Here is a 12,301-nt window from a genome sequence, read left to right as displayed (position 1 = left end):
ATGCTTATTCAACAAAAATCACATTGTATTCACTTAATTCTTGTGATGATAGGATGGAATCAAACAAGAGTCAAAGCTAAAATCAATAAACTGACCACATTACAAGAGGATACGGGTTCCAAATATCTAAGTTAGGCAAATGATGACTAACAGGACAGAGAGAATAAATACTATAGAATTGTAGTTTGCTATATGTGCCAGAGTTGCCCCCTACTCACAGTAACAACTCGTCTTGTACATCTGGCTATGACACCAGAAACTAAATATGTTGTTTGAAATATTAGACTTGACAAAAAACATTCAATTTTCCACCGATTTCTGGGTTGGGCGACTTCTCTTTTCCTCAATACCAGACTTGGAAAATCGCTGCCGCAGAACCTGCAAAACTTCTTCTACTTTGACATCTTTCAGTGCCAACAGAACCATGGCATGATAGAGTACATCAGCCATCTCTGAAGCAGTGCGTGACTTGTCCTCATTATTCTCTAGTGTTTCACACAACTCATTTGCCTCTTCTCTGCAAGTAGAAAGATACAGTTACAATCTGAAGTCATAGTGAGAGGTGTTAAATATAAAGTCCATCTGTTTTCTTCATGCGTCTATATTATTAAAATAAAATTAATGTTTCCAGGAAATACTTTTATATAGAGGCAACTTTATAACAAGGCTTTGCACTGACTGAAAACCATGAAGAATATTATTTTTTGGGTGGAAAAAAGGGACTTCTTTTGATCAAACTCAGTAGAATAAAATCGTACACCCAACCTGATTTTAGAGCACAGCAACTTATCATTAAGCAATAACCGCTTTGTCCATGAAGGCTTTCCATTTTCTTCTACTACCTCTGCCTTGCGCTGGGATATTGTTGACTCTAATGCATACAGAGAGGTTAATGCCAATTTGTTTCCTTCAACCTGTAGCAGATAACAAACCAATTTAAACGTTGCTGGCCTTTCTCTACAGGAAACCAAGACAATAAAATGTCTGTTTTAATTGATTGAAGCTAACCTCTTCTTCTTTCAACAAGTCAAAGACTGGTGTATAGTAGCATGTTTCTGCCCCTGTGTGGCAGGTAGGCCCATCAGGTTTCCCAAGGTATATTATCTAAGTTGTCAACGAATAAGAAAAAGTGCTTAATATTCCATAAGATACAAAGAATAACAAAAAAACAGAAAATGTAAATAAAAAATCAATGCAGAAAAACGGCAAGAGCTTACAGAATCACGGTCACAATCAAGAAAGACATCATGGACATTGATGAAATTATTGGAGGTCTCTCCTTTGGTCCACAACGATGATCGTGACCGACTATAGAATGTGGCCTTGCGAGAAGATATGGTTGTAGCCACGGCTTCTCTATTTGCAAAGCCTTGCATCAGTATTGCCCCTGTGTCAACATTCTGAGCTATTGCCACAGCCAAACCTTTATTGTCCCATTTTACACTGTCCAACAATGAGTCTACCTGACAAAAGTTTAGCTTTTTAATGCGAAACAGAAAACAAGGATTTATATCATCAAAAAGACACAAAAGAGAGAAGGAATGAAACAACAAATGCCATGGCATTTCATAAGCAATCAAAGAATGAACTAACGAACTTTCTTGTGAGTATTATTAACAGCATATTTACGGTCACTCTAAAAATGTAAAAGAATTTGAGGACTTGTGTAATGATTGAGGATATCATTGGAAATGGAATCAAAACCACAACAGATTTTATTAATAACAAAGAGCAGCTGGCGATCAAAGGACAGATGGCAAATAATCCCGTTGATCAGGAGTTGGGTAGAGGCGAGAGAAAATGCATTCCTAACAAAAAATATCTTTACCTCATGCCTATATAAAGGCACCTGTGATGAGTAGAAAGGCAGGCATTGAATTGAGGATTCTCTTCTCCCCTTTTGATTTCTTCTGTACGTTCCATTTTTAATTCCTTCAAATGGATTTAATTCCATAGTATTGTTGTATTATTCCCTTACAACTTGATGCCACAAAACTAAATGCTTACCCCATTTGAACCAAGAAATACAAATTGGACTTACATGAGGTTATTATCACAATTTCAATAGGAAATTTAACAACTAAAACAGCACCAAGGCTCTGAAGATACTAGAAGGCAACAATGATAAAGTTGCTAAATAAAAATGATTTGTTCGAGATAAAAATGTACTTCTGATCTACCACATTATCAGTATCATGATGAATGGGAAAAGCTACTAGTTGATTCTCAATCATGCGATCAACTCCATTTACGAATAAGCATGAGTTCTGTCATAGATACTTATGCAACCAATAATTTTTCAAAACAAGAGCAAAGAGGATGCTTGCACCCAATACTTGTACACAGTCAAATTGACAATTAAACGGAATGCAGAATCAAATTGCATGTCCACTGCCACTACATAACTTATAATAGGAAATTCTAGACCTAATACATCTGGAAGAAATAGTAAAAAAGTGGTAATTCCTCTATGTTAGCATGCTTTGGTGTTTAAATGACCTTGTCTATCTATAAAATAACAATATCTCTCAGACAGGAACGTCTATGACCAGAATAGTGGAGGTCACATGTTAGCAGTCTATACAATCTATTTCAAGGACGCAGAGAACAATTCCAACAAGAAAACTGTCATTTAACATCAAGCCCAAACATCGCCGTAAGGAGTTTTCACTGTGATTGGACAATAAAAAAAGTTGGTCCCTTTGTTTTGTTTATTTTGATTTTTTGCTGATAATTATAAAAATATCAATTCATTTTCATTTTGTTTTGCGTGTTCAAAATTTTGTGAATGAAATTGAAGAAAAGTAAAAACATATCAACTGAAAATGAAAGCAAAAAACAAACCACACGTCCCCTTATTTTCCCAAGGGCTCTCATTGGCCGTTGTCTGAATAACCTGCTAATCAAAGCAACCAATTGTCCAAATCTAAGAAAGAAACTAGTTAGATAGTTGACATGGAAATACCTTAGGGTCAGATGTGTGCATAGAAGCAAAAGCTAAGTGGTTGGTCCTGTAACCGCGTCTGGGATAGCCATGGCTGGAAAATGAGAGATTGCACTTCTGGAAACCTCTGGCGGATTGAAGCATGTGAACGTTGGAAAGAGCCATTGAATTGAAACGCCTCTTAGACCCACTTGACTTTGCAACTGTAAAGAAACAATGGTTTGATAAGAATCAACTTATAGAACCTCAATATGAGCTGACCCACCCTTCTTGACCGTAGCCCATATGGTAAAAAAGTTCACAGGGACAAAAGGTCAATAAACGGTGTTCATTAAGGCTGGCCCATGTGCCTTAAGTTATAAAAAAAAACATTTTAAATGTGATTGCCTACCCCACTCTATGGGTCAATCAACCTTTATTAACAAGTAATTTTTTTTCAATAAAAATATTATGAATATATTCATTCCAACATCTAATAATGAGATTGTGCTGCAAGCTATCCACATTCTATGACCAAAGCTCTTTGACCTAAGGGAAAGCATATGAATTTCATTTTAATGTCCAGTTTCCCTTGCTGCACTTTCATTCCTATTATTTATATCTTCTTATTCCTATCTCTCTAACCATAACTAACTAACACTGTGGGTCTCCAAACAGTATGATGCCGACAAAAATTGCTTTCGTTATGGTTTTAATAACAGAATTTCAGCAGTGAAGTCGCATACAATATAGTGAATTCTAGTCAACTCTTTCAATAATGTTGAGGAGGCATTTGTCTTAATCTTTTCGTCAAACCAATAAGAATGCCTTATATAAACCAATGTTGTTAAATAATGGCGATATAGATAGAGCTATAGTTCCAGCGATACGCTATTTAGTACAAAATATTGTGAAGTACCGGCTATGGTGGCGCTATAGCACTGTTGTGTAGCGGAATTTGACTAAACCGCTATTTTCTGCGATCCGCAATTACAACATTGATATAAACTAAAAAACCATGCCAACTGTTCATTTTTTATTCCTGACAATAGTTGTACTCAACAAAATGCATAAACTTTGAACAAAGATGATTAATAAATATAAGACAATTATATTTTCTAAAACACAAAACCAAGAAGAATCCAGCTTAATGACATTTCAGCATTCCAATCCCAACTTAATTAGAAAAAAAATAGAAATAAAAAATCAACAGTAGCCGTTGAATAATTTCATCAAATATATGGCGTGCAAGTCATAAAATATGGTCAAAACGCAAATTTGAAAACAAAAGGAAGTCATGCAATCAGTTAGTAAATGAATAGTGATGAGATTTATACATACCTGAATGAATAGCAGCGATGAAGGGATAGGTGTGGTGTTGGTTTGATTTGGGATTGAAGATGTGAAATGGGGTTGTGAGGAAGAAGAGTTGAGTTGGGTTAGAGAGTGAAGATGTAGAAAGAGAGGTGAAAAAGTTACGTTCTAAAAGCTTTGTTTAATTGGAAAATATCTATCATATTAAATGAAATAGATTTTTGGATTAATTTTTTTTTTTTTAAGAATGGATTAAATATGTTTTTTTTTGTCTATGTAAATTTACAAATTTTTATTTTAGTTTCTTTAAAATTTTCTTTCGACTTTTAGTCCATATAAAATTTTCAATTACTATTTTTTGTTCTTGTTTTTAAGCCAATTCATATATTTTTTAATGAAATGTGTAATATATTGTAAAAATCTCTTAAAAAAATATATTTTTTTAACAAAACATGAATTAAATATGAATACTTAACCGCCAAAAATATAAAAATTCATATTTAATTTATGTTTTGTTAAAAATTCTAATATTATTTGCGAGAGGTTCGTATAGTATTATAAACTTTTTTACAAATTTTTATTCAAAAATATGAATTATACATATGAATTTACTACTTAAAAGGAAAAACCAAAAGTGAAAATGAAATTTTTTTAAAAGAATAAGAGTGGAACAAAATAATTAAACCAACTTTTTCAAATGCTTCTCTAAACATAAACTTTTTTAAGTTCCGATGGTAATTAGAATAAAACAGTTGAGTGATTAGGTGAATTTTTTTTTGTTGACCCTTAGTTTCAAGGGCATAGGGACATAATAATCCAAAGTTCGGATGAGAAGTAAATAAAATCTGATTAATAATTGCTATAATAAGGAATCAAACTCGAAATCTTCTGAATAATTCGTTATAAGGGGAGTCATTAACAACTTGGGCCTAATTGTGTGGTTAGTGATAAGGTGAACTTGCTAATTTGTTTTATTAAAATGAGAATAATTTGGCGGGATCCGTGTAAGTTTTTTATTTTGGATTGCAACATGGCCGATGCCTAAAAAAACTACAAATAAATTAAGTGAAGAGACAAATTTATTACTTCAACAAAATACTAAAGTGAATAAATTTGTTTTTATTGTTCATTTTACGGTTTAATACATGTTTTGGTCCCTTGACTTATTTTTGAATTTCATTTTGGTCCCTTAACTTTAAACCGTCTCAATTTGGTCCCATAACTTTGCCTCTGTTTACCTAAGTGGTCCCTTCTGTTAAAAAAACTAACATAAGGGACCACTTAGGTAAACAGAGGCAAAGTTATGGGACCAAATTGAGACGGTTTAAAGTTAAGGGATCAAAATGAAATTCAAAAATAAGTTAAGGGACCAAAGCATGTATTAAGCCTTTTTTTATATAATAATTAAGAAGCAAATGATATGTTATATACTATGTAACATATAACACTTTAGATTGAAAGGTTGTTCAGTTTCCAACAAATCAAAACATATGTTTCTATTCAATAAATTAATTTTTTTCTCGAGTTATTAATCGTGTTGATATGTATCCGCATCAATATTTATCCGCATCAATATTTTGTGTCTATGTTAGTGTTTCATAGATTATATTATATGCACATGCAGATTCTGAAGCAGAAGTGATATCTTATCACCAGTATATTAAAATTTAGGCTAAAGTGCAATTTTCCCCCTTAACTTTCAAAAACTTGCAATTTTGACCCCTTAAGTACAAAAACTACAATTTTGGCCCCCTAAGCTTTAGCCCCTTTGCAACTTTGATCCTTTTTGTCAATTTTGACCGGTCAATGCCTACGTGGCATGCCACGTGTGTAATTAATGAATTAAAAAATAAAAAAAAACAATATAATCATTTTTTAAATTAAATAAATGAAAAATGAAATTAAAAAATTAAAAGAATCAGGAAAAAAAAAATTAAAAATACATTAAAAATCCTTGGGCTTCTTTTCTCGCTGGATTTGTTGAGATCAGTCACATTCCTCAAGTTTGGTAGAATGAATTCAGGGACAAAAAAAACTGTACCCTCATTTCTAGTGGTTGTTTTCTTTATGGACTTTATTTTGTCTTGATACAGCTTTTTAAGGCTCTCTTCGTCGGTGGTTGACATCTTATATATCCAAGTTGAAAAGAATCTGTGCTTGTTAATAAAAATAAATCATGATAACGCCTCAACAATTCAAGATCCATGGGCAGATTATTGCAGTGGCAGGAGTTTACTGTCTATAGTTTGGACATGTTTGGGTTCTAACAATATCACTCTTATAACTTGTCTAATTACAGGAACATTAATTTCATTTCAGAGTGTGGAGGTAGACATGGAGATCAGAGATTGGCGCGGAGTCGACGGAGATGGAGGAGGGAGATTCCAGCGGGGTGATGGTGTCGGGGAGGAGACGGAGGATGACGTTTGCGGTGGAGGCATTGTTGAATAAGAAGGAGGTGTCACCGGCGGTGGTGGTCGGAGAGTGACGGTGGGTATTTTGAGAGGAAGAGATGAAGAAGAAGAAGAAATAAAAAATTGAGGGATTTTAATTTTATTTTTTTTTCCTGATTTTTTTAATTTTTTAATTACATTTTTAATTTATTTAATTTAAAAAATGATTATATGGATTTTTTTATTTTTTTAATTCATTAATTACACACGTGGCATGCCACGTATGCATTGACCAGTCAAAATTGGCAAAAAGGATCAAAGTTGCAAAGGAGCTAAATCTTAGGGGATCAAAATTGTAATTTTTGTACTTAGGGGGTCAAAATTGCAAATTTTTGAAAATTAATGGTGGAAAAGTGCACTTTAGCTTAAAATTTATTCTTATCATAAGCATATTAAAATTTCAAAGCTAATTAATAATTACAGGAAAAAGAAAATCAGAAATAAGTTCAAAATTACAACATTTATTTTTGAATTTCATTTTGGTCTCTTAACTTTAAACTGTCTCAATTTGGTCCCATAACTTTACTTCCGTTTACCTAAGTAGTCCCTTCTGTTAAAAAAACTAACAGAAGGGACTACTTAGGTAAACGGAGGTAAAGTTATGGGACCAAATTGAGACGGTTTAAAGTTAAGGGACCAAAATGAAATTCAAAAATAAGTTAAGGGACCAAAGCATATATTAAGCCTTCATTTTACTCATCATTCTCGATCAGGCAAATACCATGGTTTTCCATGCTATCTGGTAGGAAGATTGGATGGGTGGATGGAGTAAATAGAAGATTTGATTGTTGTAAGATCAAACTCCTTAGTCGAGCGTGCAAAGTTTACGTAGGTATAAACCTAAATCAAATTTTTTAGGCACACAAACATGAATAATAAAATTTGAAAAAACTTAATATTAAATGATGTGACTTAATTATTTTTTTTAAAATTTTATTATTTTTGTGTGTGCCTAATTTTTATTTTTTTTTATATATTTAGAGTTGTGTTCATCTAACTATTTCTCTAGTCGAGCAATGAGTGTGACATTAACCCAATTTAAATGTGCATTGGAAAATTAATTGCTTACAACAACTCAATAACCGTAGAGTGAATGAATGTTGTGGAAAAATTGTGAACTGTGTGTACTTGATGTGATCCAACTCAATATGAGTAGGATTTCGTTTTAACATTTGCAATTTCAAAGATGTAACAATGTTTTAGTGCCTCTTCTCTAACGTGATGTGTATGTTCCCCATTTTTCGTCTTGTAACTTTAATTTATATTTTAGATGATAACTACATGTTAATTTGGTACTTGGTTTTGTTAATGTTATATTCACATGGAAAAAGTTAATCTTTTTTTTTTTAACAAACATGGGAAAGGTTAATCTTTTCCTACCATGGAAAAGTTTTTTGTACCATTAAATTAAAATAGACGCATAGATTTTACGATGGTCTGCCTACACTATATATTTTCCCTCATCATCTTCAACCTCATGAGAATGCAAATCTGTTGTTCACTACCACCAAGAGACTATAACTCATCTTAATCAAGTTGTTCCTAAAAAAAACCCATAAAGTTAAAATCAAAGTACAATCCAAAATCAATCTTCATGTAATTAAAAGATCAATCAACAACAATGCTAAACCCTTTCTGTTTTCTTTCTTATTTACACCTGAATCACACCAATTTTCTCTAATTATCTCAAGTTCCAATTTTTTTAGGACCCTTTGATTTATTTTCAAGCTTTCTGTCTAAAATTTACTGACTTGAGAACTCATACATGCAAGAGTATTGTTGTTGACACATTTGGTTTGGCTGAGAAACACGAGTAAATTACTCAAATGTCCCTCGGCAGTTAACTGCCGAGGAATTTTAAACCTGAAATTAAATAAGGAAATACACCTAAATTTTCCTTAATTAAATTTAATTCTTTAATCCTTTTAAGGAATTATACATAATTATTTTTATGATTTCATTCATATGATTTTGTTGCCATAAATGAAGAAATATGAGAGATGAATAATATTTGCAATCGGTAGTTAATAGACCTAAAATGATGATTCAATAAAAAAAATGCAACAACAAAAACGTTACAAATGATAGAATAATTATATTTGTAATTATTAGTAATTAATTTCATTGATGTCTGTCATTATTCATAGGTTTGACTAACCTATTATTACTTTATACTAATATTTCAGATATTATTACTTTAATTAATTAACATGAAAAACGCAACAACAAAAAATAAAAATGTTTGTCATCGGTAATTAATGGATTTAAAATGGTGATTCAATACAAAAAATGCAACAACAAAAAACATTATAAATAAAAAGAGCATTTAAGTCCTCAAAAAACATTTCAATAAGTGTAAAAATTAAGCATTTGAATATTGTTTTGCAAATTACTTAAATAAAAAAAAATCTTTGTGCACAATTATTTTAATGTAGAAAATATAACAACATATTATACCTTAAAAAAAATCGTTGTGCACAATCATTTTAACGATTTTTTTTTATTATTTTTATTTAAGTAATGTGCAAAACAATATTCAAATGCTTAATTTTTACACTGATTTAAATGTTATTTTTATTAAGATATATACACATAAGTATAATATTGCAATTGTTTGAAACGTACCAAAATAATGATTTAAACATTCAAAATCAATAAATATTATTAATGACAATTTATGGTTTTTGTTAAAAAAAAAAAAAAAAACAGGTTTGAGGTTTCCTCGGCAGTTAACTGCCGAAGTTTTCAGTTTTCCTCGACAGTTTACTGCAGAAGTTTTCCTCGGGAGTTAACTGCCGAAGGACATTTGGGTAAATTACCAGTGTTTCTCAGCCAATGGCAATGTGTCAACAACAATACTCTACATTTGGGTATCACGAAGATTGAACTTTGAAAGTTCATTTTTGAAGAAAATTATGATTGAAGTGATTTTGGGGTTACCTTAGTTCTTTGACAAGTTAACATGTATACTTGTTGTTAATTGTTTACTGTTTCAATCAATTTTGGTTCCATACGAAAATGAAAGAGCTCCTTGATCTTCTTCTGATTTCTATGATGGGAAAGGAATCACATTTCCCATGTGAAACTCCATCAATTAGTTATGATATAAATTTTCAGTGGTAAAGTGGTGTAAGTTTTGTCTAGAAGTTCTAACTCAACTGACAAATACCGAAATTGCAAGGCCGGACGTCGTGACCCAGGTTCGAACCCGAGACCTTACAGTTTTATGTGAATTTAATTTCAGTGAATTACCAATTCATCTAAGACAAAAAAAAAAAAGTGGCGTAAGTTTAAGTAGCCTTCGTTCCTTTTACACCTTTGTTTGATCCAATTTCACTATAGGCCAAAAATAAGAAAGAGAGCATCAGTGACGGACCAACATGTCTTTCTTGTTGAGGATAATCTCAATTTTGATTTCTCATAGCTTTTTTCCGGTTACAATTTTAAGCTCCAAACCCAACAACTTCACGCTGCAACACTGCTCTGTAGTCATAGTCTTGTTACAAAAATTTTGTCATTTTTCTTATACCTAACACTAATCTTTGAGTATAAATAGAAGTATGAAAATTCAGTGAAAAGGGGAGGCAAAGAAAGAGAGAACCGAAAAATTGAGAGGAGAAAAATGTAGAGAAGCTAAATTTATACACAAACCTTCATTCAACCTAGCAGCACCTTCTAAAAAAAATTCATATCAACCCAAAAAGAGAGAGAAAAGAAGAAGAAAAAACCAATCAAAACAGAGAGCCAAGTGTAGGGATTTAAGGTATGATATAATATATTTGATTTGTATTTTTAAGACAATTTTTTTTTTATTCATCATTCTTTAAACATTGCTCTTAAAATACTATTTTTTTTTTTTGAATAATATACTCTTAGAATAATTGTTAACAAAATTTTAGTCTTTTTGGTATAAATGTTTAAAAAAAAGAATAAATAATTTACCAAAAAATTGTTATCTTGTATTACAAACAAGCTAAAAGATTAAAAGTTAAATATTCATGATTTGAATCTACCGGAAAGGAAATACTAGAATAATAATGAACATACTAACAATTATCATTCAAAAATAATTCAGATCTAGAGTTATGGTAACAACATTCTCTTTTGAACAACTTCTTTAATATTTACCCTCTTATTAATTTAAATCATTGTGAGCCTACACTTTAAAAATTGAATCCACACAAAGTAATGAGACATACATTGATTTCATCCATAAAAGAATGAGTGCTAAAAAGAGTGTTGAAAAGCAAGTGTTGCTAACATTTCTCTTTAGACCTAATATTACTTGCGAAAAACTCCAAAATCCAACCTAACTGTGGAGTGTAATATCCTTTTGTTTCTTGTGTGTGTTTTTTATGGTGACTATTGCTATCATATCTAGTTCACACCCAACAAAATTTTTCAAATTTTTTCTTGTAGACTGTTTTTTAGTTTTGGATTTTAAGCAATCAAAATGCACAATCTTGTGTTTTGTAAAGATATTAAAATCCATCTTTCTCTACCTCTTTTCCATCTTTTTTTTCCTCTTTCTCACTTTGGAATCCACTTCGACAACTTTAAAGGCTTCCTTCGTAGGACAACTGATCACTTTCAAAATTTTAAAAATCTTTTCAATGGTAATCTGTTTGCTCAGTGGCATAGCCTTCTCCATGAATGCAACAAAAATTTCAACAATGAGATAATTCACATAAATGGTTTTGGAGTATAATTCACAGAAACCATTTCCAAAGCAAAATGGTTTTGGCATAATTGAGATGAGATTTATGCAGAGTGCTGAAAACCATTAAGTACATCTAATGGTTTTGGAGTACAACTCACAGAAACCATTTCTGAATTTATGCAGGGTGCATAAAGATTTTCTTATGCACCATAAACGCAGCCTGGGGAAAGTGGCAGAATGGCCTATAGTTGTCATAGCAAATGCATGATTGAGTGTTTTGGTTGCTTAAAGCCCAAAACCAAATAACGACTAACAAGAAGAAATGTGAGAATGTAACCGAGTGATGATGGGGAAAGTGGCATAATGACCTATAGTTGCCATAAAAAATACAAAAAATGGGTTATTATGCTCCACATTTGGGTTGTGTTTTTAAGTCATGTGAGTATAATGAGTTTTTTTTAAGAAGTCTTCGAGCATCTTCAAAAATCATAAGTGAATATTGGGTTGTCTCATGGCGAGATTTACTTGGTGAATGCAAAAGACAATGAGAACATGATTTTGGGCTTGAATGCCGTGAAACAGTTCTTTCAATAAAAAAGACCGAGAAATTGTTGCAAATTACACATATATACATTTTTCTCATTCATGATGTGATAGATACAACGAAGTGGACATAATTTATGAAGAAATGAAACAACTAAAACTTGTTAATGAGGCATGAGTAAGAACTTCTATTTGTATTCCTCTTAGCCTTTTGCATTTCTTATGCAAGGCACTTATTGAAATATGATGTTTCAAAAAAAAGAAGAACTATATTATTGAATTTCTAAATCGAATCTTAAAATGATATGTGTCGCACACATGGAAGGATATACACGTCATTTTAGTAACGTAACTATTAATTTGGTTAGAGGTGTAGTGTAGTAGATAAACAGGAACAAACCAAAGATG

General features: G+C 31.7%; 1 protein-coding gene across 1 annotated transcript; it reads right to left on the bottom strand.

The window, feature by feature from the left end:
- Positions 1-4: 4 nt before the first annotated feature.
- LOC25498966 (histidine biosynthesis bifunctional protein hisIE, chloroplastic) lies at positions 5-4,420 on the bottom strand. The gene is made up of 6 exons (XM_013594021.3): positions 4,265-4,420; positions 2,966-3,147; positions 1,218-1,463; positions 1,009-1,104; positions 766-914; positions 5-517 (listed from the first exon to the last, which is right to left on the bottom strand). The coding sequence occupies exons 2-6, from the start codon at positions 3,107-3,109 to the stop codon at positions 301-303; spliced, it is 852 nt and encodes a 283-aa protein (XP_013449475.1). The 5' UTR covers positions 3,110-3,147; positions 4,265-4,420; the 3' UTR covers positions 5-300.
- Between the last annotated feature and the right edge of the window lie 7,881 nt (positions 4,421-12,301).

Source organism: Medicago truncatula, chromosome 7 (assembly GCF_003473485.1).
Source record: "Medicago truncatula cultivar Jemalong A17 chromosome 7, MtrunA17r5.0-ANR, whole genome shotgun sequence".
NCBI classification, from domain to species: domain Eukaryota; kingdom Viridiplantae; phylum Streptophyta; class Magnoliopsida; order Fabales; family Fabaceae; genus Medicago; species Medicago truncatula.
The sequence above is the reverse complement of the archived record's forward strand: the minus strand, read 5'-3'. Positions and strand labels throughout refer to the sequence as shown.